This window comes from Anabrus simplex, chromosome 2 (genome assembly GCF_040414725.1).
Source record: "Anabrus simplex isolate iqAnaSimp1 chromosome 2, ASM4041472v1, whole genome shotgun sequence".
Lineage (NCBI taxonomy): Eukaryota > Metazoa > Arthropoda > Insecta > Orthoptera > Tettigoniidae > Anabrus > Anabrus simplex.
In genome coordinates, this window is record NC_090266.1 from 1,170,547,380 (window position 1) to 1,170,575,240 (window position 27,861).

Below are 27,861 nucleotides of genomic sequence, written 5' to 3' on the forward strand. Positions count from 1 at the left end.
AAATACCAATTTTTACATCTGTAAACTTTTAAAGTTTTAAGATATAAACACACTCATTTTAAAAATTCACCCCCCTTTTCACCCCCCGATTATTTGGATTTTCCAAGAACGAAAAAATACGTATTTCCTTATTTTTAAAGTGGATCCCCAATACCAATTTTCAGGTCTGAAATATCTTCAGGTTCTGAAATATAAGTAGCCACATTAAAGGCATTCAACCCTTTTTTCACCCTCTTCCAAGCTTCCTGTCGGGATTTTCCGAAAACAAAAAAATACGTGTTTCTTTATTTTTAAAGGAGATTCTAAATACCAATTTTTACATCTGTAATCTTTAAAAGTTTTGAGATATAGATGCACTCATTTTAAAAATTCACCCCCTTTTTTACCCTCCCATTAATTGGATTTTCCAAAAACAAAAAAATACGTGTTTCTTTATTTTTAAGAGAGATCAAAAGTACAAATTTTCAGGTCTGTAATATCTTTAGTTTCTGAGATATACGTACCGGTATCCTGATTTAAGGCATTCAACCACTTTTTCACCCTTTTTCACCCCTCCTATTGGGATTTCCCGAAAACAAAAAAATACGTGTTTCCTTATTTTTAAAGAAGATTCTAAATACCAATTTTTACATCTGTAAACTCTTAAAGTTTTGAGATATAGGTACACTCATTTTACAATTTCACCCCCTTTTTTCACCCCCTTAGCGACGGAATATCCAAAAATCCTCTCTTAGCGAGCACCTACGTTTTAATATAAATGTATCTCCAAAGTTTCATTTCTTTATGTCCAGTAGTTTTGGCTCGGCGATGAATCAGTCAGTCAGTCAGTCAGTCAGTCAGTCAGTCAGGACAAATTATTTTATATATATAGATATCTACCTGTTTCAATACCTTGCGTGTAATATACTGTAATTAAATATTTACAATATCCACGGATATCCATTCGCGGATGCGGATGAAGGAAGTGCAGATGCGGATAATATTTTGTATATCCGCGCAGGGCTCTATCCATAGACCCCCCCCCCCCCCCCTCTGAGTTATTTGCGAGCATCTGCACGTACACTGGTGTTCATTTAAATCTTCCCTGGCCGTAAATCAACCCTTAAAACGGGCTCTCCCGAGCTCACTTAGGGTCGGTTCGTCTGACTCCGAGAAGAGTATGTCCGACGTTCTTGTACCACATCTAATGGCACTTCACTTTCATAAAGCAGCCTCAGCAGTTTGTTTCTATGTTGCCTGAAGACGCCCTCTTTCTTTCTACGGCTCTTCGATGGCATAAGCTTTCTGTACTAAATGGTTTTCATTTCTTCTTCTGACGTGACTACACCAGCGGAGACGTTTTTTTTCCTCCATCTTGTCGCTGACGTCATTTAAATTTGCAGCCAGAAATATTTCATTTCGAGCAACGAAATCAGTACAGTCTTCAGAACCGCCCAGTACCAGATAACACTATCTCTTATTGGTCAGATTCATGCAGAAGCGTAACACATGAACACACCTGACGAGCAAGTGAAGATTGAGAGAGGTAATGACGGGAGATGTGACATGAACCAAACACCCACAGAGGGGAAGGTACTTTCTTCCCCGCCTGCCCACACGCCCTCCTGTCTCAACCTTGAATATGCGGTAGAGAGGGGAATGAAGGGAGGAACCACACGTGCTCGTAAGTCAATTCTTTGAGTGTCAAATTCTCCTATTTCTTTGCAATTCCTTTGTGCGAAGGCTGGCTGAAATGTTCGCGGTCTCGACCATGACCACCTTGTCAAATGCCATCGCGCCCGACCATTGTAAGAAAAAATGACCCTTATTTTCGGCAATATAGGAACTATTATACAACTCTACATTAAAAACTTTGGAAGCACTGTCAAGTGAAGAACCGATATATTTTGCAGTAAAATATGCACGGATATCAAATTTGGACACAAGGAATTAGGATGCAGAAAGGTAACCAACTTTCACTAAGAACATAGTAAGGCGATTCGTGTTTCATTTAAAGACATACTCTTACTAAAGTATTATACCATGCTTTTTCTTTATTATGGGAAATGGGCAAGAAATTCAGCCTACGTGATAATTGAGGAGCTATCTGACGATGAGATAGCGGCCCCGGTCTAGAAAGCAAAGAATAACGGCCGAGAGGATTCGCCGTGCTGACCACACGACACCTCGTAATCTGCAGGCCTTCAGGCTGAGCAGCGGTCGCTTGGTAGGCCAAGGCCCTCCAAGGGCTGTAGTGCCATGGGGTTTGGGTTTTGGGAGAGAAATGAAATGGGATAAAATTAAATACAATGCCTACATTTGAACGACAGGTAAATGAATATTATTCACAATCCCAAAAAAAAGAGGAATAATTGGTGAATTGTAATAAATAAAAATAAGCTATTCTCGTATCATAGTAAGATGTAAAAGAAACAAAGGAGTGCATTTTGTAAGGAATAAGTAAATAAAATGAACGCTTCCTGCACACGAAAATAATTATTGTATTTGTATAAAATGAAAAGTGGGGTATAATCTTAAACAATTCACTAGTTTTTCCACAATTTTAGAGCCATTCAAATAAAGTTGCATTACACGTCTAGAAGTTTTTCACAGGGGAACACGTGCTAGCAGGTTAGTCTTTTTTTCACGAACTGTCATGTGGTATAGAAGTAGTCCTTATTATGACCATTTTTTCCACCTTTATAAAGCTGTTGAATTTTTAACAACTGCCGTTTATTTCCCATAGGGTGTATTATTAAAATATGTTATCCTCGACAACCAAAGTAAAAGTAACCTGGCAATAAACAAGGAAGACCACGGACGCAAGAATGTTGGAAAACCGTTCCTATGGAGTTGTCAGTTCTGATCAAACATTTAAATTCCATATGTATTGGGGCGGGATTACATCGTGCACATTTCTTCGGAATTAAATTACAGTCGTTTTCTTTGATTAGGAGAAGCCAGTACAGCCAGAATGTTTAACCATAGAAACATCTTAATCAGTTCCCGAGAAAATGATATTGGGAGGGACCTCTGAGTGCATTACGTCACAACCCACACCACCTGGAAGACGAACACATGTGGCGTTGCCTCACTGCATCAGGGTTGGCGTCCGGCTCCATGGCTAAATGGTTAGCGTGCTGCCTTTGGTCGCAGGGGTTCGAGAATTTTAACCATAATTGGTTCATTTCTCTTTCACGGGGGCTGGGTGTATGTTTCGACTTCATTTCACCCCCATCACGACACACAGGTCGCCTACGGGTGTCAAATCAAAAGACCTGCATCTGGCGAGCCGAACTTGTCCTCTGACACTCCCGGCACTAAAAGCCATACGCCACTTCATTTCATAAGGTTTGGCCAAAACCTACGTCCAAACGTTACCAGTTTTCCATTCCACCCGAAATTCTTATGATCACGAGTATACACCCCAACACTATGGCGCCGAGAACACTTATAGCGTTCCTTCACCAATGAGTGCCGACATTGTCCGAGGCCTAATCGTCGGAGGAGGGATTAGAGTGAGTGAAGTAACCTGACCAGACACCATACCACAGGTCCAGCAGGGTGGCGGATCAGTCAAATTTCTACCTGCATTATGTATGGATGAAACGACTCCGCGCATCATCGTTGAGGGTACTACGGAAATTGTACAATATCGGGACAATCTTGCAATCCATTGTTCGGCCATACCGATAATATATCGGTGACAATAGTTCTGCAGGATGGCAATACGCGTGTACACAACTCCCGTCATGTTAACATCTTCCTCAGGGAGGCACAAATCTGATAAAATTGTCTGCAGTGTCTGCTGGGATGAATTTGATTGAACACATCGCAGGACCAGCTTGAAGAGGCAGTACTAAGACACAGGAACCCACATCTCACCCTGGAGATCCTCCGGAGGGCTGTTGTTGAGCGTGAGTAGAGCAGGGCAGCCGCAAACATCAGGTGCGTAGCCTGCTATGAATGATAAAAACTTGCCTCAACGATGGAGGTGGAGAAATACCGTATTAAGACGCAGATTGCTATTTCTAGGTTTGATAGATTCACTTCGCCAAATAATGAGTCGTGTTTATCGTAAGTTCGAAGGTATTCAAGACAATTATGTTACCAGTTACAGAAAGTATACTTGATCTCCCATACTTTCTCTTTGGTCGCAAGCAACGTAATACCTCAGCAATCCAGGTGGAGCAAAACTTTTGAGGTGCGTACGATTCTCGTACAATTATGGGTTGCATTAACATACAAAGTATAATACAATCACAGTACTGAATTTACAAGGTATACGACATTTGATACCAAGAATGTTTCAAATTAGGTCCTGAATCAGCAGGGTTACTGTAACAGTTTTCACTGTAAGAATTATATGTAGCAGGGTATGGTGGAGTTGAATATTATTTCTCCGATTTACTCGGGTTTTGTAGCATGGCGAATAGTAGGGTCAATGATTTACACCTTTTCTTTACGACTGCGTTTTGCAATGTTGTCCTGCTATTTTCCCACAATGACAAACCCAAGTCAAGTGTTTCTATCTCCCTATGATAGAGCCTGCGGAGGGTATAACTTACTACGGTATTAAAATTAAGAATATGTTTTAGCGGGACAATATATCAGAATATATTCGTAGTGACTGAGTAACAGGAAACATTGTTAAAGATCAAATGTCTTACTCTCGCCGACAGACTTCGTGCAAGCACTGAAATAGAATTACAGAGGACGAAACACGTAGTCTATCAATTCGTCTTGTTTTGTAATCACCTAGTTTTCATCGTTTCCATACAGTAGTAAGTTATTGGTTCCATGTTCCATTAACTACAGTACTTTTACATTTTCTGAGACGTCGAGGTGCCAAATATTGTCCGCAGAAATTCCTTCACGTACCAGTAATCTACCAACGCGACGCTGGGATATTTTAGCACTTCAAAGACTACCAAACTGATCCGGGGTCAAATCCATCAACTTTGACTCAAAACCAGACCCGTGCTGTCTAAGCCATTCAGCCTGGCATTTTCAAACTGTAGATCTGCATTTATCATTTTTTTACTCCCTCCATATACGAACTTTTCCTTTTTTAACAATAATTCTAACTGCAAATTCATAGTACTGTAATTCTCATTTTTATTTAGCTTTAGTTGTAAAATCTTAATTTACGAAAAATGTTGATGTGTACAGTTGAAAATGTGTAAATATTATCAGCATAGCAAAACAGTGAGGAGCCTTCCCCCACCAATATGGGTAGCCTCTTTCGTTGTTAAAATTTCTCTACTTTAGTAATTAATAACTTATTCTTAGTGTGTTCACTGGTCTTTAAAGTTTTAGGCTTTTTTTTTTTCAAGATCTTGCGTCTTGATAAGACTACCTCAAGGATTGGTTTGTAAATTTTCATCCCCAAATGGCTTTATTGATGGTTTTTTTTTTTTCAAAGAACTTTGAAACAAGAATCAAATCCCTAATTTTTGGCACAATTGATTCAAACAAACCATCTGTATTGTGTTAAAAAAATACAGTGATTGAATATATAATTCAGATGGTAGGTTATCCAGAAACCATCAATAAAGCAATTTGAGGATGAAAATTTATAAACTAATCCATGAGGTGGTCTTATCAATTCTAAATTATGTAACTTAATATTTGCAAAGAACTGGACCATGAACACATCAGGAAAAGCAGTAGAAACTTCCAAACCAGGTATAAAGAATACAATAAAACTCAACAAGTAGCCTGCTTTTGTGATATGTGAGCAATAATTACCACAGTTTCAAAGACAACAAAATGGACCAAAATATCCTGCATTACAAGAACAAAAGTAAATTCTTGAATGTCAAAGAAGCTATATAAATAAACATGCATACACACATCATTATAGACTTATGCCTTTCAGCATTCAGTCTACAAGCCTCTGAGAATTTACTAAACGTCACCACAATCCTCGATTTCCAACTAGTGCTGTGGCCTCATTGAGTTCTATACCTCTTATCTTTAAATCGTTATAAACTGAGTTTAACCATCGCCGTCTTGGTCTACCTCTACTTCTCTTACTCTCCATAGCAGAGTCCATTATTCTCCTAGGCAACCTATCCTCCATTCGCCTCACACGACCCCACCGCCGAAGCCAGTTTAATGTGTACAGCTTCATCCATCAAGTTCATTCCTAAATGAGCCTTTATATCCTCATTCCGAGTACCCTCCTGCCATTGTTCCCACCTGTTTGTACCAGCAATCAATCTCGCTACTTTCATGTCTGTTACTTCTAACTTATGAATAAGATATCCTGAGTCCACCCAGCGTTCGCTCCCGTAAAGCAAAGTTGGTCTGAAAAGAGACCATTGTAAAGATAGTTTCATCTGGGAACCGACTTCCTTCTTACAGAATACTGTTGATCGCAACTGCGAGCTCACTGCATTAGCTTTACTACACCTTGATTCAATCTCGCTTACTATATTACCATCCTGGGAGAACACACAACCTAAATACTTGAAATTATCTACCTGTTCTAGTTTTCTATCACCTATCTGACATTCATTTCTGTTGAATTTCTTACCTACTGACATCAATTTAGTCTTCGAAGGGCTAATTTTCATAGCACCTATTTTCGAGTTCCAAGATATCAGACTGCAGGCTTTCAGCACAATCTGCCATTACGACCAAGTCGTCAGCATAGTTCAGACTGCTTACTACATTTCCACCTAACTGAATCACTCCCTGCCATTTTATACCTTGAACCATGAATCAAACACTGCTAAGAAAAACAACCCAACAAATTTTGATCATCACATGTGTATAAGAAACTCCCATTTTCTCACTTTTATAATTTGGCACAAGAATTGCCCAGTTCTCCCAGTTATTAAGATTTTAGGAGGAGCAACAGCCCCATTCCTACCATAGAAGGAATCCACTGTCCATATTACATGTACTAATCTATCGTTCCAGAAGTTTCACTACGGCTAGACCTGTATAAATTGAATGGGCACTGGATACAGGTAAGAAAGTATAAGGAATTGAGTGCTAGCCGTTGTAAGGAGTTTATGACCAAAATTGTTTCAGACACAAATTAATACTTAAGGTAATCTGAAACACCCTAATATGACAAAAGTGCAGGAATTCAATTCGAACATTAGGTTAGCTGTGCTGTTAATTCATTTTCATCTCCAATTTCCACTTCAATAATAAGGAGGAAGTTAGTGACATGCTGGAATTTTTACTAACAGGACATTCCCGCTATATAAACCAGAAACCTCTTTAGGAACTCCCAGATTACACCTGGGATTTTAAGAGGTAATAAGTACCAGGAAGAAAAGGAGAAACTAATTTACTCAACCTAGACATACTAACAGGGTACAGCAATGGAACAGAACGAACGTTCAGGTCACGCCAATATTTATTAAGAGTAAAAAATTCTTATTTAGTCATTCTCAATAGCTTAAAAAGTCATTCAACATTTACAAGTACTTAAAATCCTTATACAGCAACTCCAATCCTAAATATCTGAACAGTGGTAAACAACATTATTCCAAAACTAACAATAATTAATTTATACAACGTCATTAGTCACTTTATAGTTCTTTTTTATTTGCTAATATTAGAATTAATAAAGCTGGGTCTAAAGATGATAGCTTAATGACAAACATGTAATCCTCACTTTTCTCCAACATCTCTTTTCCAAATAGTTATGTTTGTGTTATTTATATCTCTCCCATTCGTTATGTCATTTCAGACTGAGTCATGACAGTTATCTAACTAACAAGCCCTTTTATATACTTTAAAATGATCACTGGCACAATTAATTTGAAAACTGCCATCACGTGTCCACATGCTGAAAAGTCAAAGTTGTTATATTAACCAGAAAATATTTCTGAAAAATTTAAACCAAGAATTTTAAAATTAAAATATTCTTTTATGCATAAATTAGTTTTTATGAAAGACTATAGGGGAAGCCTAACCTCTAAAGGCAGAGTTATACAGCACCCACCAAATTAAGACAATTTAATCTCATCTATGATATTTTAAAACCAGTTTTATAACAATCATGTCCTGGGATACTATACCTATTGCAAAACCCTGCAACTTATTAAACAACAAACAATACAAAGCTCCAGCACTCAGACATTACAAGGTGTTGGTTACACAGTGCTTGAAGTCCATGGATCGTCAGAACGCAGTACCCATAGGATTGATATGATAGCTTTACAAAATACCAATAATGAATACATTATTGATCCTAAAGTTCGGTTTGAATCTGATGCCAACCAGCCCAGTGAAGCACACAACGAGAAGTAAAGCATTTACAAACCAACTATCCCCTTCTACAGACGTGAATACGGACTGGATAACATCGACGTGACAAGCCACATGATTGGTGCAAGTGGAAACATTCCTAAGTTCTTCAAAGAATTCTGCTCAAGATTAAAACTACGAGTCGTTGACGAAAAATGTGGTCCTCGAAGCCTTGAAAGGTTCATTATCAATACTGAGAAATCATTTATATACGTAATCACAAATGTACTTAGTATACTTTGTCTTCGTCAACCTTCTTATGGGGGAAAGCGTTTGTCCTCTGAATAAGTGTGTGTGTGTGTGTGTGTGTGTGTGTGCGCGCGGATGTATAATATTTATAAATAACACATCCTGACTGACAGATTCATCATCACTGAACCAAAACTACTTACTGGACACAAAGAAATGAAATTTTGCAGATACATTTATATTAGAGTGTAGATGCTCACTAAGGGAGGATTTTTGGATTTTCCATCGCTAAGGGTGTGAATTGTTTAAATGAGTATATATCTCAAACACTTAAAAGTGTATAGACATAAGAATTGTTATTTGGACTCCTTTAAAAATAAACATGTATTTTTTTGTTTTTGGAAAATCCCATTAAGGGGGTTGAAAAAGGGTAAAAAGAAAGGGGTTGGATACCTTTTATGAGTATACTTATATCTCAAAAACTGAAAATTTTACAGACATGAAAATTGGTTTTGGAATCTCCTCTAAAAATAAACATACTTTTTTGTTTTTCGAAAATCCAATTAATGGGGGGGAGGAAGGTGAACAGGAGTGACAAAGGGGCAAATTTCTAGAAAAGTTTATAACTACTGTATATCTCCAGAAACTAACATGTTACAGACGTGAAAATTGGTACCAGTAATTGGAATATAGATAATTTGTTTTTGGAAAATCTATTTAAGGGGAACTAAAAAGGGGCGTGAATTTTTAAAATGAGCATGTCTACAGTATATCTCAAAAAGTTAACATGTTACCGACATGAAAATTGGTATTTTCAATCTTTTAAAAATAAACATTTGTGTTTTCGGAAAAACCACTTAAGAGGGGGGGGGGTAGTAAAACTGACTGAAAATGGGGTTGAATTATTTTTTTAAGGAAATTGGTATCTCAAAAACTAAAGATGTTACAGACGTGAAAACCGGTATTTGGAATCCCCTTTAAAAAATAAACATGCATTTTTGGAGGGAAATAAACTTATGGTTGGGGAGATGGTGAATGAGTTGAGTTCTTTTTATGAAGATACTTAAATCACAAAAAACTGAAGATGTTAAGACATAAAAATTGGTAGTTGGAATCTCCAATCGCCAACTCGCTCGGTAGTGTCTTAAGATGAGCCCTATCATTCTACCCCTTCTTGTTGCCAAAGTTGGCCAAATCAATTTCCTCTCACCAATTCTATTCAGCATCTCTTCATATGTAATTTTATCTATCCATCTCGCCTTCATCATTCCTCTGTAACACCACATTTCAAAAGATTCTATTCTCTTTCTTTCTGAGAAAGAGATTGTCCATGTCACTTCCATACAATGCCACCCTCCATACGAAAATCTTTCAAAAACATCTAATTCCCATATTAATGTTTGAAGCGAGTAAATTTCTTTTCTTAAGAAAGGCCTTCCTTGCTTGTGCTAGTCTGCATTTTACATCCTCTTTACTTCTGCCATCATTAAGTTATTTTACTACCCATGTAACAATATCCATCTACTTCCTTTAAGACTTCATTTCCTAATCTAATATTTTCTACAACATCCAACTTTGTTCGACTGCACTCCATTACTTTGGTTTTGGACATATATTTTCATCTCGTACTCCTTCCCCAAGGCTCCGTCCATTACACTCAGCAATTTCTCCAGATCATCTGCATTCTCCGATTAAAAAAAATATAGGCAAATCTCAGGGATTTGATTTCCTCTTCTTGGATTGTGATTTCCCTTTGTAAAAATCTTCGATTTCTTTTACCGCCTGTTCTATACAAATACTGAACAGGAGCATGGACAATCTGCAGCCTTGCCTCACTCCTTTCTGGATTGCTGCTTTTTTCTTGCACCCCTCAATTCTTATCACTGCAGACTGATTTTTTACACACATTGTAGATAATTTTTCTTTCTCAGCATCTGATCCTGATCACCTTCAGAATATCGAATAGCTTAGCCAATCGATATTATCAAATGCCTTTTCTAGAACTACGAACGTCACATACGTGGGCTGCTTCTTTATTCAACATGCTATGATCAGAGTCCGGATTGCTTCACTTGTTCCTTCATTGCTTCTGAAGCCAAACTGATCTCCCAACTCAGTATCAACTTGTCTTTCCATTCTTCTGAAAATAACAAGTGTTAACATTTTGCTGATGTAAAATACTAAACTAATGGTGCAATAGTTGCCAGCATCTGCTTTCTTGGGAACAGGTATAACATCATTCTGCCTAAAATCAGATGGCACTACTCCCGTATCATACATCTTAGGCCAAAAACATGTTTGGAGTTGTTCAGCTCGCGCGCATCTCGCCACGTGGCGATCGGGGAACAAACTAACAGTAGCAAATGACTAAACATGTTGGAGCTGCACACCTCGCCATTCACTGGGAATTAAATTGGTTTGATATTTCAGGCCACAGCTGCCTGGAACTATCATTGTGGTTAGTTGTCTTGAGGACACCATACTGTCCCCTCTACGTGATGTCTCACTGTTGTGATATCGCTGGTCGTGCTGACGTGTAGTCTTGTAGCTCTGTCGCCATGGATAAGAAGCAATTAATAAGTGAACATTTCTGAAAGACTGCTATATGGGACCAACATCACAAATCTCATAATAGATATGTTCTAGATAACTGATGGGAAGAGATTGCCGCCAATCGTGGTATCAGAAGTTGTGCACACTTTTTGGATTCTGGGTTCTATTAGGTTTAAGATTTAATTAAATATCAACCAAGACATTAAATATTCATAAAATCCGTCTGGATATATTTTAAGCTGTTTATACAATTTATAGAACTCTTGTTCAGTTCATTCCTCAATGACTGGACGTATGCTACATTTTCTTCTCGTACTGGAAAGTAACCACCACTTTACTGCATTACTTGTAGATAAATCACTTCACTGTCAGAGTCTGTAGGCATCTCAATATTATGTTAGTACAGTCCCCTGCAGTGTTCTCTGAAAGGGGCTCGCTCGTGGAATATTAATAGTCCGTGCATTAAACAACTGGAATTTAGGCAACGAAAAATGCTTCAGTATGTTCTGCGGAGGCGAGATGCGAGGTGCACGGCAAGATGAACAACTCCAACTTATTTTTTGGCCTTGTACACTAAATTGAATAATCTCTCCATGCTGGTTTGCCGTAAGGCAGTCTGTAATTCTGAGGGTATGTCAATTCCAGGTGCCTTGTTCTTTAGGTCTCTCGAAGCTCTGTTGAATTCTGGCCACAAAATTGGGTCTACCATTTCATTAGCATCAACAGCTTCTTGTTCCAGAACCATACTGTCTTTATACAACTGTTGGATATGTTCCTGCCATCTTTCTGCCTTATCTTCATTCCCTGGAAGTCACATTAACACTGGTAGGTTTTCAGTGATTACAGGATGAGGAATGTCTTAAGACTGGAATGAAAGCTGTTATGGCCTCAATTAAGGTACATTTCCAACAAATTATCTGGTGTAAAAATGGGAATCCGTACAAAACCATCTTCAGGACTGCCAATACGAGTTCGAGTCCATCTCCCAAATCCAAACTTGCAGCTCCAAGACCCATTCTGCACTGCCAACTTGCACAGTTGCTAAAGAAAGTGCCTTAAGTTATGTATATAAAGTAGATTCAGATGGATTAATTTGAAGGTAGCGGAATTTATATATTTAAAACACCATGAATTTGAGAGAACGGTTGAACCGACTGACGTACAACATTCTGATGGAAGCTCTTGACCAGTAGATTTGCAGTGTGTCTCTGATAGCATAAAAATTTGCCATATATATTTAAGTTATCAAAGAAAAATGTAGTAGGCCACCTGAACTGTAAGAAAACTGAGGCATGTGTCACTATGGAGGTAGAAAGGGGTAAGCAAGCATGCACTGGCAGGCCATCTTCCCGATCATCCCTACTTCGGCTTTTTCTGCCTGTGTCGTAGCGAGCTGCTTCGCTGAGAAGAAACTATCCAGTGCAATTCCACTGGCTCTTCTGTTGTTCTCCCTATATTTACTAGCTTGAAGTGATTTTGGATAAATTTAAACAATTCCTTCTCCATGTGTCTTGAGAATACCAATCCACACAATATTGAATAAATCAATCCATACTGAGCTTGAGTGATTTTGGAGAAATTCAAAATTTCTTCACGTTAACCGCTGAAGCCGGTTGTGTACGGACCTACAAAACACAAGCCAGGAGCGGTCTGATGTACGGAGTAGGCTAGCGATGTTGAAGAAGTACACGTGTGTTCCATTTGTTGATTGTCAACGTGAACTTTTAGCACAGCTCGCAGCACAGGGTATCATTCTATGCAGGGGAGTATCTTCTACCGTAATGCAGCATTGTGATGGCATAAAAAGGATTTGTTTCATCAACGACGATCCTTGTAAACAACATGGCAGCATCGTCTCGTCTGTATTTATCTTGAACGCATATTAGGTGAAAGTAGTGATGAGGATAATCTAAGTGTTAGTGATGATTGTGCACAGCAGGAAATTACATGTGATGTAAATAATGGTAGTAATATAAGTGAATGCTCATCCAACTGGTCATGGACACCTGTTGATTCGAATTTTATTCCCAAACAAGGTAATTAAGCATTTTTTTAAATTTGCATTGCACCTTTTTGTATGTAGATACAACATCTCCATGATGTGGAATGCATATCCACTTAATTTAAACAAAATCAGACAAGTTGTTTACAAGTAATAGCAATGTTCGTGACACCATATTCAATTGTGATATTTTTCTAAAATTTATTACCACTGTAGGGTTAAACTTGGCCAACTTAATACTGACTTGAAGGGTTAACACCGAGGCTGTGAACTACCTCCAATCCTGATTAGCGAAACTAGTCAATACTCCATGTCATACTAATGCACTAATTTTCAATTCTGATTTGACCAACATGGTACTCGTAACCAGGAACAATTTTCAATTAATGACATCACTGACATGCTCCAACAAAACAAATGTCAAGAATCATTTTTCATTCCCTTTAATCAGCTTCTCTTTAGGGTAATTTCCTTGCAACAGTTCTTGGCATCATATACCTGGATGTGCTAGTACAGTCTGTTCATATCACAAATTAAAATAGAATAATTCCTCAAGCAAAGAAAAAACCGAATAAGACTACTAAAAGGCGCATTCTCTTCAAGTAAGACATACTGGTACGAGGTTATGCGTCATACAGCAAGAGCATTTGACCAAGCAGCCACAGTGTTGCAACGATAACAGAATCGTGAACAATTTTAAGAAGTTTGCAACTTACCAATGTTACGAAAAGTAAATGCAGAAACTAGTTCTAACTAGCAAGTTAGTGGCCTTATGCACAGAGCTATAATAAATTCCTAAGTGTGAAAGATGCCAAATGGATTATTTTGGAGACTTTTCCAAACAATGACCAATGGTGTCTAATTCTTTTTTAATAAGAACTGTAAACTGTCTCTTTGATTTATCTATTTATTTATTTATTTATTTTACTTGTATTTAGTAGTGACAAAGTTAGACCACATTACAGTAAAAATTATGAAGAGATTTAATTTATAAATAATATCAAGATACTTTTTAAACTAATATCTACATGCAATTCATCTATTATATACTCATGAAAATGTATTCAAAACATACACCAAAATTCACAGTGTTTGTTTATGCACATGAAATTTCAGACCTTTTTAAATTTCACAAGGAAAAGTTTCTTGTAATAAGATATAATGGTTATAGTGCAAAGAAGTTATGAATATGACAAGAATTCATGGTCTGATTTATCTTTCTAAATTGTTCATTAGTTGCATCAACAATTTCAATATCACAGAAACAGAGTATTGGAAGTACCAATGCTTTTAAAAACTGATTTTCATAAGCTTATTTAGTGGGGTATATACTACTCTATTACGGGCATGAGTGGCATGCTCATTCCAATTAAAATTCACTTAGGGTGAACACTTCACATGGCCAAAATTTATTATAAAGAGCATGGACCATTTTATGACCTGGAGCATCACGCTCCGGAAATGTTCTTGACGATTGTTTAAAGGGGCCTAACAGCTAGGTCATCGGCCAATAATGGTATGAGGCGCAACAAAATGACACTATAATTAAAACTTCAAAATGTACCCAATGACTAGAATCTAAAAACGATTACAAAAAAATGGCCACGAATCCAAAACAATCAATGGATCCAATTCACAATTCCTTATTTTCAGAGATGATTGTGTTACAAATGGGTCCAAAATTCAGGTCTCAGGCCTCTCATAATAGTACTAATCACTGGTAAAGCAGAACCATGGTGTTCCTCCTATATTGGTACTAATCACAGGTAATGTAATAGTATGTCACACATAACAGCACCTCTCACAAGAAATGCAGACCCATGGTGTTCCTCATATAGTGGGACTAATCACGGGCACCGATATTTCCATGGTGTTCCTCACATAATGGAACTAATCACAGGCTACATATACTCATGATGTCACTCACATAGTGGTACTAATCACATGCAATGTGGACCCATGGTGTATCACCCACAGTACCACCCACAGGCAACAGACCCATGTTCTTCACATGATGGTACTTCTCTCAGGCAAAGCAGACCTATAGTGTTCCTCACCAAGTGGTACTAATCACAGGAAACATAGACCCATGGTGTTATTCATATATTGTTACAGTACTACTCTTAGGTAACGCAAATCCATTCTGATGACAGTTGAACCAACACAGAACGCAGTACTCTGAACCTACTCACTGTAGATACTTGTCTATGCAACCAAGCACCCGCTCCCCTGCCTCAGTGGAATGCACAAGACTGTACTTATCACTGGCAATGCCCAGACTCGTGGTGCTTCTCACATAATGGCACTGCTCCTAGGTAATGTAGACCCAGTGTTCTTCACACAGTGGTACTAATCACAAGTAGTCTCATGGTTCTAAGTAATCCCCCCTCGGTTGCCCCTTTTAGTCGTCTCTTATGACAGGCAGGGATACCGTGAGTATTCATCTGCATCCCCCCACCCACCACGGGCCATAGAGATGGAAGGGATCCGACACTTCAAAAAATGGAGTACCGGACGAAGGACAAGGGCCACTACGGGTGTGAAAATGAAAGGCTCCCTAGGCCTCGAATTCTCTAATACTGTTGAAGTCGGAGAAGAACAAGAGCTGACCAAGGGAGGTCGGACAGGAGAGTTAAAAGTGATGAGCCTGGCAAAGGCGAGTGGAAGCAATGCCAGGATTCATCTAAGGGCCCCGTGGTCGCCAACCAATGTTCCCAAGCTGAGAGCCCCTGGAGGCCCCTTTTAGTTGCCTCTTACCACAGACCAAGGGATACTGTGGGTGTATTCCTTGGCTGTGTCCTCCATCCACAGGAGGTGGAATCCTTCTTGAGATAGTGTTTGGACTTTACAGGCTGAAGAGTTCACACACATGAAACACAAACAAGCTGTGCAGTAGTAACACATATCAAGTCATTATACACTTCAGAATCAGATCACACACACACAAAATCACAAACACACAAAGCGTGAGCTAGCCTCGTATGCACAATGAGTACAGAGGCATGTGCACCATACACTGAACTCTACAGACAGCTGTAATCTTGCCAATGGGAAAAATATGGTGTGGCTGATTCTCAGTGCAGGCTCTCACCATGTTCAATACATCGGATTGTAAGTTGGAAGAACTACTCTATACATGCACGACTTCATTTCATGAACTTTGGGTCTTGCTGCAGATATCAACTTGCATAAGAATCAAGTTTGAATACTAAGCTGTGTTCCTGATATTTGTGGATGACACCGTACTACTGGCTAATGCCACTGAGAGGCTCCAGTCTGACCTACCATCAACACACCAAGAAGTGGGCCTGACCATAAACCTTTAAAAAACTGAAATTGTGAGTAATAAATGGGTCCCATCAAAAAATGTACAGTTGTAAACATCCTATTCGGACTTGTCAGCAAATACAGCTATCTCTGTCAACTTGTCAATATGAAGGGAGATCTAAGACCAGAGATATATCGCAACATTAAGCTGGGATGGAAAATGTATGGGAGGTACATCTTTAAGAGATGACCATAGAACTGAAGAGAAAAGTTTTTGATCTGTGTATTCCTGTACCAACTTTTGGATGCGAGACCTGGTAACTTGAATGAATTTGTCTACAAAAATTTGTAACAGCTAAATAAAAATGAAAAAGGCCTGGAAAGGTCAATGCTGGGTTTCTCAAAAAGAAAAAAAGAGCAGACATATGCTCCGTTACTAAGGTTAACATCATTCAAAGGATGACAACAATGAAATGGCAGTGGGCTGGTTAAGTGGCATATAGAAAGGACTGTCGATAAACAAAGCTTGTTCTTGAGTGGTGACTCAGAGAATATCATAGGCCAAGAGGAAGACCACCAGGCCGATGAGACTAGGACCCAATCCATAAACTACTTGACTACTTACAGTGATAATCTCACTAAACTGACAAACAGGAGATGAGTCCACCTTAATACTATACAAAATATTGTTCATATTATCTAATCATACAAGTCGTCACTGCCAGGACAAAACCTTATGTGAGGTAAGGTTCTGTCATCTAAGGTGCAATATTGCGTGAATATTGTCAAGGGATTCTCGCTCTTCATAATGTATGTGCTGCGGGTCAGTATATCTCCCAAGTTATCACATAGGAGGTTTTGTCCCGGCAGTGACGATGTTTTGAGAAACATAGTAAAGCCTTGGACTGTGAGCATAATTTGTTCTGCAAGTGTGCTTCTAATCCAAAGCACTCATTTCAGAGCAAATTTTCCCATAAGAAATAATTGAAATAATGATCCACTCCAGTCCAAAAATATATACGATTAGATAATATGTATTAAACAGTTTTTTTAATCTCCTGTTTTTCAGTGTAGTGAGATTATCACATAGACTAGTACTTCTAGAGAACTACTGGAGTTTATTAGCAGAGAATTGCATAAGACACTACCTAGAAAGGTCTATCGCATGATTTTATCGCTCACAGACTAAGATGTTGCATCATGTAGGCCTAACTGGACTGGCTGATAATTGTGAATATTTATTTTAGTTATTTCATTAGCTGTGTACTATAAAAACCTGCATGATTTAGCGAGTTTTCCTTTATGTTGTTTAGTTATTACATACTGTACTATATGTCTGTTGTAGTCAAAGTCTTCGGTTCTACAATATACTGTAATATGAAGATGTGATACAGAGGAACATTAATAAAGCATAAATACATTAACGAGACTAGTACTATTTTCCTGCAATGTGAGTACCCATTCAAATTGTTACAGATGAATGATGGAAAACTTAATGAGATTCATCAAACAGCCTAACACAGTATCTACTTCAAATGTTCATTTGCTATACATACTGACTATATGGAAGGCTATATTTAACAGCCTACATGAAACAAGGTACCAGCAATTACTTCAACAGTCCACATTTCTATCAAATTAATTCTATAATGGTGTTTCAGGACCTAACTACAACATTTGAATAATGTATATAAGAGGCAATCCAAAGCTAAGTTTAAATACAAATTCTTTAATCCCATTCAGATTTCAAAGCAGGTTAGTAACTGACAGAACAAATGTTTCAGAAATTTGCAATACCATACTAAACGGGATAGAATGAATTGAATTGAAAAATATTAAAAATATATAATCTGGAATCATCTGCATTAATTATACAAATATGACTTACTTGGTATCCAGGCTATTATATCACCAAGACCATGTCATATTTGTGATATCATGAACAAAGGCACTCATTTCCTTTGAACTGAATAATTTTGGTTGGTAACAGAGTAGCCTTTTATATTTTCCACAATTTTTCTTCAAAAATATAACATTTTTAATTTCAAATAAAAATTATCCCTTAGAGCACAAAGAAAAATACTCTTTAAATCCACAAAATAACTATGGCCCAAACTATATGACAATCAAAAACAGAACACATCATCAATTAACAATAACCGGCGGCATGAAATAAATCCTGCATAAAAACATGTTGCAATAATTTTGTATTACACAACAAACCTGTCACCTTTCAGTATAATATATGCAAGTATTTTAAATCAAATATTCAAAAAAACTTTTTTCCCCAATAAGATTTAATGTTGGATTGCATCACATGCATATCATATATGTTCAACACAAAATTGAAAGAAAACCAGCACGAGGAGGCCTATATAACAGTTTCCTAGCTTCCCACTTTTTATGGATATCAAAATATATTCCAGTTATGCTTGCCCTTGATTCCCTTCCAGCAATCAATATGTTCATTATAATGCTTCCAGGAACCATCACACTGACAACAGAATTGAAAACAAACTAGAAGAAAGAATAACTATGGTTACTTCAGTAATCAATTCTCATAAATTAATCACCAAAGATTTAACCTGGGGCTGATGACCTGGATGTTAGGCCTATTTAAAAAACAAGCATCAGCAGCAGCTCTAGCCTACTACAGAAGTGGACTGTGACATTCAAATAAGAATCAGTGTAGCATACAACAACCACATTCCTAGTCTTTGCATTAATGCCAGTAGCCTATCATTAACCAAATATAGGCCTATAATAAAAGATGGTATGAAATAACACTGATTAATGCTAGAAAAAGAATATCTGTGGGTTTACAGCCAAAACACATTTCAAATCTTACTTCTGAGAAAAAATGTCTGAAAAGTCTTTCACTGCCAATACCTGCTCTCAGGATAACAATAAGAATATTTCTCTTCAAGATTATGCAATGAATTTACGAGTAGACCTACATTGTGTAGCTTAAATTATTTTCATGTATTTTACCTGAATGAAATTCCTCGTAAGACTTGGCAAGAAAAATATCAGTGACATATTATGACTTGATTAACACCAATATAAATGGTCTGTTATTGGACATTATAAATTTTCCAGCTAACTCATTCCTGGTTGCCAGCGTTTCATCCCAGTGTGCTAAGTTGGGCTCATCAGTTGGTAAATAGCACACCTACCAAGACGCATGGCTAGTGCATACCAAGGGGGCCACTGCGTAGGCTACTTGGAGCCACCGGCAGTGCCAATGCACTATGGGAGACTTTGCCTCATTACCAAAAATTTATGCCTGCCTGGCCATCAGATAATATGGATGTTTATTCCCATAGGGAACATCACCCGTGGAAAGCAGAAAAAACCATAACAGGAAATTTGAAAATGTCAAAAACCCTAACACTGACGTAACATGTTTTGCTTGCAAACCCACAATACTGAAGACACATTCTGACCAACATCTTGAACGATAGTGACCATTCCTTACAACACAACATCTTTAATAAGCAGCTTCCAAAAACAAAGTTCTGCCTACTTTACAAGAAAAGAACATGAATCATAATGATAAAAACACAAGATCTAAAATCTGTACATAGAATATGATGTATGATGGGAAACATCACTCATGAGAGGCTAGAGCTTTATAGTTCTTACTCCTTTTACTTTCTCCCAGCTAACTGCAAGAATGAAACAAACTAGTTTATTTTTCTTTGCTAGCAGTTTAATGTCGCACTAACACAAAATTTGGAAAACTGGGATTGGGAAGGGAGCTGCTATTGCCTTAATGAAGGTACTGTCCCAGCATTTGCCTGGTGTTAAAATGAAGAAACCATGGAAAACCATCTGCCAACAGGGCTGCCAACAGTGGAATTTGATCCCACCATCTCCCTAATGCTAATCAAGTGGCCAACTCACTTGTACAGATGAGTTAGGATCACTCTCAGGGTCCCACATACTGCACTGAAACCCTGGTGTGATACACCTGACATCATCTAGACTACAGTTATTTAAAGATGCAGCTATTTATTTTCAGTTGAAACATGTAACCCCATATGTATTTGTTCGCTCTCCCTCTAAATTCCTTTCACACTGACTACTCATTGGATCAGCCATCTATGACTGCCTATAAATATTTTTGGTTGGTAACGGTAGCCTTTTATATTTTCCACATTTTTTTTCAAAAATATAACTGAATTTTAATTTCAAATAAAATTATGCCTGCACATAAGGCTTATTTTCTTACTGCCATTTCACACATTACACGTAAGGATTTCAGAAATGTGAGAAATTCTGTCCCCTAGGAATCACAGTAGGCCTATGCATAAACTATAAGCCTACTGACGAATAACATTTTTCCTTTATGCAGAGATGGGTATCATGTCATAATTAAGCCCATAGTCATTTTTACAGATTTACTAGTCTGAGGTGTATGGACGAGCTAATTCGTTTGCACATCCACCACAAGCAAGGGGTTCAAACCCAGGACTTGGTGCAGTCCCATTCCTACATTCCTTTCTCCTCGCTCTGGAGTTCATTCAGACCACAGTATTCTGTTATAGCGTGCCACAAGATCTGAGAAGTGAAAGGTTTGGCAACAACAGCAACTTCAGGCAGGCAGCAAGCACAACTCCATGACAACTGCAGAGGGTCGACCCACTTTTCCATGGTAACCATACCCTTACTACTCCCTTCTGTGTACAAACAGGCAGGCAGTTAATGGACCATCCCTACACTAGCTGTCGGAACAATTCTTTATTATTACGACTATAGCTGGATAGGATAATTTGTACAAGAAGACAATGGACCCTAATTTTGCCACTACTTAAAACATAAGATAAATAAATAGGCTAAATAAAGCATTTTTTTTTTTTTTTTTTTTCATTTTTGCTTTTTTTTCCTGCTAGCAGATTTAATACTGCATTAACAATTTGATAAGACTCTTGGCAACAGTCGGATGGGAAAGACTGAAAAAAGTGGCCTTGGATTTAACGAACAGCATTTGCCAGGTGCGAGACCAGAAAACCGTCGACTACCAATCAAGTTCTGAAGCCTATTGCAAGGAATTAAATGTCCCTGCAACTATCAATTGTCTTAAAAAGATGCTGGAATGCCAGAATTTATTCCTAGAACATTCTCAGAACTGTCAGAAAATTTACTGATAAAGATTCCCCAACTAAACACTTCATACAGACAACCCCCACTGTCCCCTCTATCAAAATTCAGTCCCACAACCTTGGTGAAGGAAGAATGCACCAAATTAACTGCACTATGTACACAGGTGAATTAGTATAAATATATCCTGCCTTTGTAGGCAACATAAATCATAACATAATTAAACCCCATCTCCCAGAAACACCCCGGACAAGTTAATTGTCCATTATACCAACACAAATGCAACCAAAAATTTCAGATAATCTAGATTTCAAAACTATGAAAGTGCAAACAGTAAAACAGGAGTTCTGTGTTTAGTACGACCTAATCAAAGCTATCTCAACACCTTGAAACTCAAACCCTGAACTCCTAGAAAACGATTCTAAATATGCTACTGAATAAGAACAAAATTTGGAATTTGATGCCATCATATCACTCTACTACTACTACTACCAATAATAATAATGTCACCAACATTTAGTTCATGGAAGGTTTCAAATAGTATTAACTGCACAGATCATATTGTGAACATAAGTTTTGAACCATAAGTTTTGAACCATTTGCCATGGTGCACATTATATGATTTGTTCAAAATCAAATTTTTCAGCATCAAATTCCTATGGAAAAGAATACAAAATGACCTGATCTAACTCAGTGTTAAAGAGCATATTATAACTGACAAGAAATCGCATCAAAACGTATTCTGGCCTCGAATGAATTTAATGTTTTGAAACTATGCTCCTCATATTCAAGTTGTTTCCTTAATATTGAAAGTGATAAAGAAAATAAGCCCTAATAAACCTGACAAAATGGAAATCTCTCAAGGGCAGTAACAAAAGAAAAAAAATTTAAACTTCCTGATTCTTGTATTAAAAATTATTGTCAAACTTTCCATACCTCATCCAATGCTATGGTCAATCAGAATAAATTTTTACAATTGCTCCTTAATATACTGAACATCTGCCCAATGACACTGCCAATAAACATGTTAAATTAGAAATTTCTTTAAGTTAAAATTGGATTGTGAATATTAACTACCATACCAGTATCCTTATCATTGTAGATGCCCAGGTGCTTCATTTACATGTGTATTCAAGCAGATACACGATCTTTAACAAAAAGCAGTTTGGTAATTACCGAGAGAGTGGCTGCGTGGTTGCACATGGGAGATAGTGGGTTCAAACCTGTCGGCAGCCCTGAAAATGGTTTTCTGTGGTTTCCCATATTCACGTCGCTTCCCTCCCAATCATAGCCATTTCCTATCCTATAGTCTGAATGCTAAAAATATTATAATCAATTAACTTAACCATTCTCAACAATTCCAAAATGACTGAAAAGTCTTCCCATGAGTTAATCCATTGTTTTATTGACAAAAGAGAGAAATGTAGTCAATATAATTAGTTATAATTATCACTACATAATGGGCAGTAGTGCAGAAGCTATAAATAACCATAAAGTAATCATGCATAAATAAACTTCTCATGTCTTTATAGCTGGCCCACTTTGGTTTAGTGATTGAAATGAAATGAAAACCTATAACCTGTTTTCCAGTCACTGACCAGGTCAGGGATGGAATGAATGAAGCAGATATACGCTATTAGTACGATGGGGTCGCCACTCCCAAAGTGATTTATTAATGACTGATAGATGCTATGAAATGAGAATGGAGAGTGTTGCTGGAATGGAAGATTACAGGGAAAACCGGAGTACCCGGAGAAAAACCTGTCCCGCCTCCGCCTTGTCCAGCACAAATCTCACATGGAACGACCGGGATTTGAACCACGGTATCCAGCGGTGAGAGGCCGACGCACTGCCGTCTGAGCCACGGAGGCTTGGTCTAGTGATTAGGTTAGCCTTATATGGCCTGTGGTCTATGTAGTAATAATAATAATAATAATAATAATAATAATAATAATAATAATAATAATAATAATAATAATAATAATAATGCTACTTGCTTTACGTCCCACTAACTACTTATTCGGTTTTCGGAGACGCCGAGGTCCCGGAATTTTGTCCCGCAGGAGATCTTTTACGTGCCAGTAAATCTACCGACACGAGGCTGACATATTTGAGCACCTTCAAATATCACCGGACTGAGCCAGGATCAAACCTGCCAAGTTGGGGTCAGAAGGCCAGCCCTCAACCGTCTGAGCCACTCAGCCCAGCTGTGCTCTATGTCAATTCTAGGTTGACACCCCAGGTGCAGACCTACACTATCTAAACTTTGCGACACATTCTAAGAATACATTGATATTTATGCAGCGTCATTGTTTTTGTAACTTCAACCGATCACAGCTGAATCCAAGATACTAGGATATTCTGACAGGACTTAAGTAAAAACATCGCCAACAGACAAAGCCCTCCTGCAGGGGGTCTCAGAACCAAGATTATGAAGAACAAGGCAAATTCTCACTCTACTAGAATTTTGGAAAACTTAAGAGTACACGGGGTGTATTACTGTAGTCACAAATAAACCGTATAATAATAATCTAAGGTGCTTAATGACCCTCTACGGGATGGACTACCAGTACTCTTATTTAATTATAAAGAAATCCTTCCACATGTCAGTATATCTACTGAAAGATATCAAGCATTTAAATGCAAACCGACTTTACCGGAACTAAAAATCTATCAAGCGCCTAACAAATTTTAACACACAGCTGTCTTAAGTGTGAACATAACCTGCATTTGTACATTTGATATTTGGGTAGAGATGATCACTGGCAAAGCTACTAACTTTGTACATAAGCAGCAATGTTCTAGTACAAAACCATTTCAGTACCATGCAGTTTATTTTACAGATCTCTACAAACATTAACACACCTCAAAAGTGAAACATACTTATCACAAATATAGAAATATAAATGACCAAATGCCATTTGCACTACCTCATCCATACCACATTAAATAGCTAAGGGCCTATGAATTTTGAAATCCTGAACTAAACAAAAGTATCAGACAGTCTAATAAAAATTCTTACGTAGAGTCTTATCCAGTCATAATGGGCATGCAACAAAGTTCCCAGTAATAAAGGGAAACTCTCAGCACAGGAAAATTTTGCAAGATCAAAATAGGCTACTCATATGGAATACTGTTGTAGGGCTCAAACAACAAAAAATGTTGAATATATTCTGATTAGAGATTAGATGACAAGTACTGAAAACAGTACTTTCAACACATTCTGCCTTTCACCATAAACATTCCTTCAGGCTTTAAAACTAAAGTCTAAAATCCAAAGCAGAGTCTAACCCTAACATTCAAATCAACTTCAACTTGTTTATTATTTACACTTAAGTCCAATGTCTTAAGACAATCACTTTCCAGGTATTTCCATTAAATTTATCTATACAAGCTGCTCCCTTTGTAACCGTAATGCAGCTTTTCAAAATTGAATGGAACAGGTAGTAATAACATACATCTGAGGGATTTGCTACTTGGCAAGATGGTCTAAATGTATGACAAGACTCCAGTTGTAGCACAAATATTTCACTGGGCCTATCAAATTTCACTCTCCATACTCTAAAGAACGAGATAAAATACCTAACACCCAACTGTAGAAGTGTCATGAAATAAAATATAAACAAATACAAACTAGATCCAGAGAAAAGACGAAAGCCTAGGTCCACAGCCCAGTTATTTTATTCTTAAATACATAATCATAATACATCTGATTAAAAACAGAAGTAGCTTATGTAAAAATTTTAATTTTACCAAAAATACCTGAAAACCACCCACAAAAAGGTCCCATGCTGGGAAACAGCAGAAAGCAAAAATATACCTTTTACACCCACGCTGCTATAAATGTCAACAGAGGGACTTTCTATAGAAATAGTTTAGAAAATAAGAACTCTACATTTCAATGAAATAGACAGAAATATCATGCCACCTGAACAAAGGTTCTGCAGTAGTACTTTAATCACTAGAGTAACATGTTAATCATGCTTCAACAGGCCTCCCGACCAATACATTGACGGCGCTTTAATGGACCCACCCTCTTTGAATGATGTCAGTGGAAAGGACATGCATTTTAACAGAACGGAAACTAACAAAAGACCAACGAGCATCTCATTACTTTAGCTCACATGCATAAATAACCATATGTCAAATTATTGTATAGTCTTGTTTAGGAAGGCCACTCAGTCACGTCCAGAAATAAATCCATTGTCGGACTTTCCAGTGACACATCACTACTTTAAAGACCGGAATACCAGAATAATGCACAACTTACCCCTATAGATATGCAGTTATCGTCAGATCCAGATGGAAATTTACAGATGAATTTTGAGCCTGCTCTCTCCTCGGAATCATTGAGAGGCCTCAATCGGCATACAACTTTTATGCTATCTTCCGCTGCGATTTCTCGTTCACGTTGTTCACCCGACATTTTGCTGAGTCTAGAAAACTAATTTATTAAAATAAATAACAATTCGGAACTTAAAACCGTTCGTCAATTACATTTAAAACTTCGCTTTAAAAAACTCATGTATGCATCTGACAATTTAACCCAAGATGGCTTCCATTTCCAATAATCAACCAGGCCGTTCCGTGTGGAACAGCTGACTAGAACTCTCCTGCAAAGTCACATTTAACTACCATCTATATACAGCTGTGAATATTATACTGGACTTATTTAGTTATGTTATGAAACTTGATGTCTTTAAATGGAGTCACTGCAAACGAATGTAGTGAAGAGAACCTGCGAAAACGTCCGTGTAAACTGAAAACAGTCTACACTACCGCAACTAACGTGCAGGCCGATGGGAAATGTGCGCTGTGACGTCACCTACGACAGAACCATGCGCGGCAGCTTATTGATCTCACCGGGTCATCCCAGGTCCGAGTTCGAAGCGGTTTGAGTCACTGTAATTTTAGGGTCAATTTACCTTGCACTGACCATGGATAAATCGCTTTCACTGTTAAAAAGTCGCGTTTACAAGTTGTCCTGTAAATGCTTTAATGTGAGAGTAAGTTCACAACACAGTGGCTAGAAAATGATCGTATTCTTGATCCTTCAAATCAGATACTAATCGGTCATATAAATTTCAAACAACATAGTGTCATTTTAATAAAACTCTTTCCTTTGAGAATACAGTGTTAATTGCAAAACACAAATAACACAGAATGTTAATATATTAATCCTACTTTTCGTCTCGTGCCGTTCTGTTTAATTTTTAAATCTCAATTTTTCAGACATGCCGTACCCGGAAATAAATTCATTATTGAACGTCTCATTGTATGGTGTATTTTAACCATAGATGGTTCAGGAGGATTTTAAACCACCTTTTTCTTAATATCCCTGGTATTTTCATGATATTGTAACGAGATCTACAATCTCTATTTTGTGCGTTTAAATGAGTGTTTTGTTATTTGGTTAGAAACATGCCTTGATGTGCCATGGAATATCAAATTCTCCTCTCAGAATCATAATTGACATAAAATACACACACACACACCCGTGGCCCACAGAGTAACCCACATTTTTACAATGGTATTCACTTACTTCCAAGTGCTGGCTTGACCAAGTATGTGTGTGCAACATCGGGCATTATTAGCAAATGTGAGAATGGTTTGCTTATCAACAAAGAGGGGGGTAGTACTCATGCATATCTTGTGTGTAGTTTTCCAATACAAAATGAGTCAGATGTTTCCCCAGAGAGTATTGTTGTGTGCAGAATTCATTCATTATTTGTTGAATACGGGATTCATTAATTGTTGAATACATTAATTTTCAACATTTATGTGCTTCAAAGTACATTATACAGCATAATAGCAAGTTTAAGTGTAAAATAATTCCTTAACTTGTTTATTTGTAGTGGACTATTTATTTTTTTACCGGGCGAGTTGGCCGTGCGGTTAGGAGCGTGCACCTGTGAGCTTGCACCCGGGAGACAGTGGGTTCGAATTCCACTGTCGGCAGCCCTGAAGATGGTTTTCCGTGGTTTACCATTTTCACACCAGGCAAATACTGGGGCTGAACCTTAATTAAGACCACGGCCGCTTCCTTCCCACTCCTAGCCCTTTCCTATCCCATCGTCGCCATAGGACCTGTCTGTGTCGGTGCGACGTAAAGCCACCAGCAATAACAAAAATATATTTCCCTTGGTCCACGATGTTACAGATTCGGGCTTGGTCCTGCGAGTATTAAGATGAATACACAGCTTACTGAATGCGCATTTATAACGAGGGATCTACGTTCGACAGCAGCGTTTCTTTCAGGCATCCTATGGAGGCAGATGTTTCAGAAGGTTGTAACATACATACGTACAAACATGCATACATACATATATAGGCCTACATACATAATCTCTATTATATAAAGCAGTAGCGGCAATTGGGAATTAGAAGTGGGGGAGAGGCAAAAATATACAGACAACATGAAGTACCCAGGTTTTTGGGATATAGCGGGCAGGGGGGGGGGGGGGGAGAGGAGGGATATATACATTAGAATTGAA

General features: G+C 37.9%; 1 protein-coding gene across 1 annotated transcript in view; it reads right to left on the reverse strand.

The window, feature by feature from the left end:
* Nucleotides 1-26,153, reverse strand: part of Khc (kinesin heavy chain) — a 278,091-nt gene extending 251,938 nt beyond the window's left edge. Inside the window, exon 1 of the mRNA XM_067142133.2 lies at nucleotides 25,638-26,153. Coding sequence (XP_066998234.1) covers nucleotides 25,638-25,793 — 156 coding nt within the window. The 5' untranslated portion in view covers nucleotides 25,794-26,153. The remainder of the gene's footprint in view (nucleotides 1-25,637) is intronic.
* Between the last annotated feature and the right edge of the window lie 1,708 nt (nucleotides 26,154-27,861).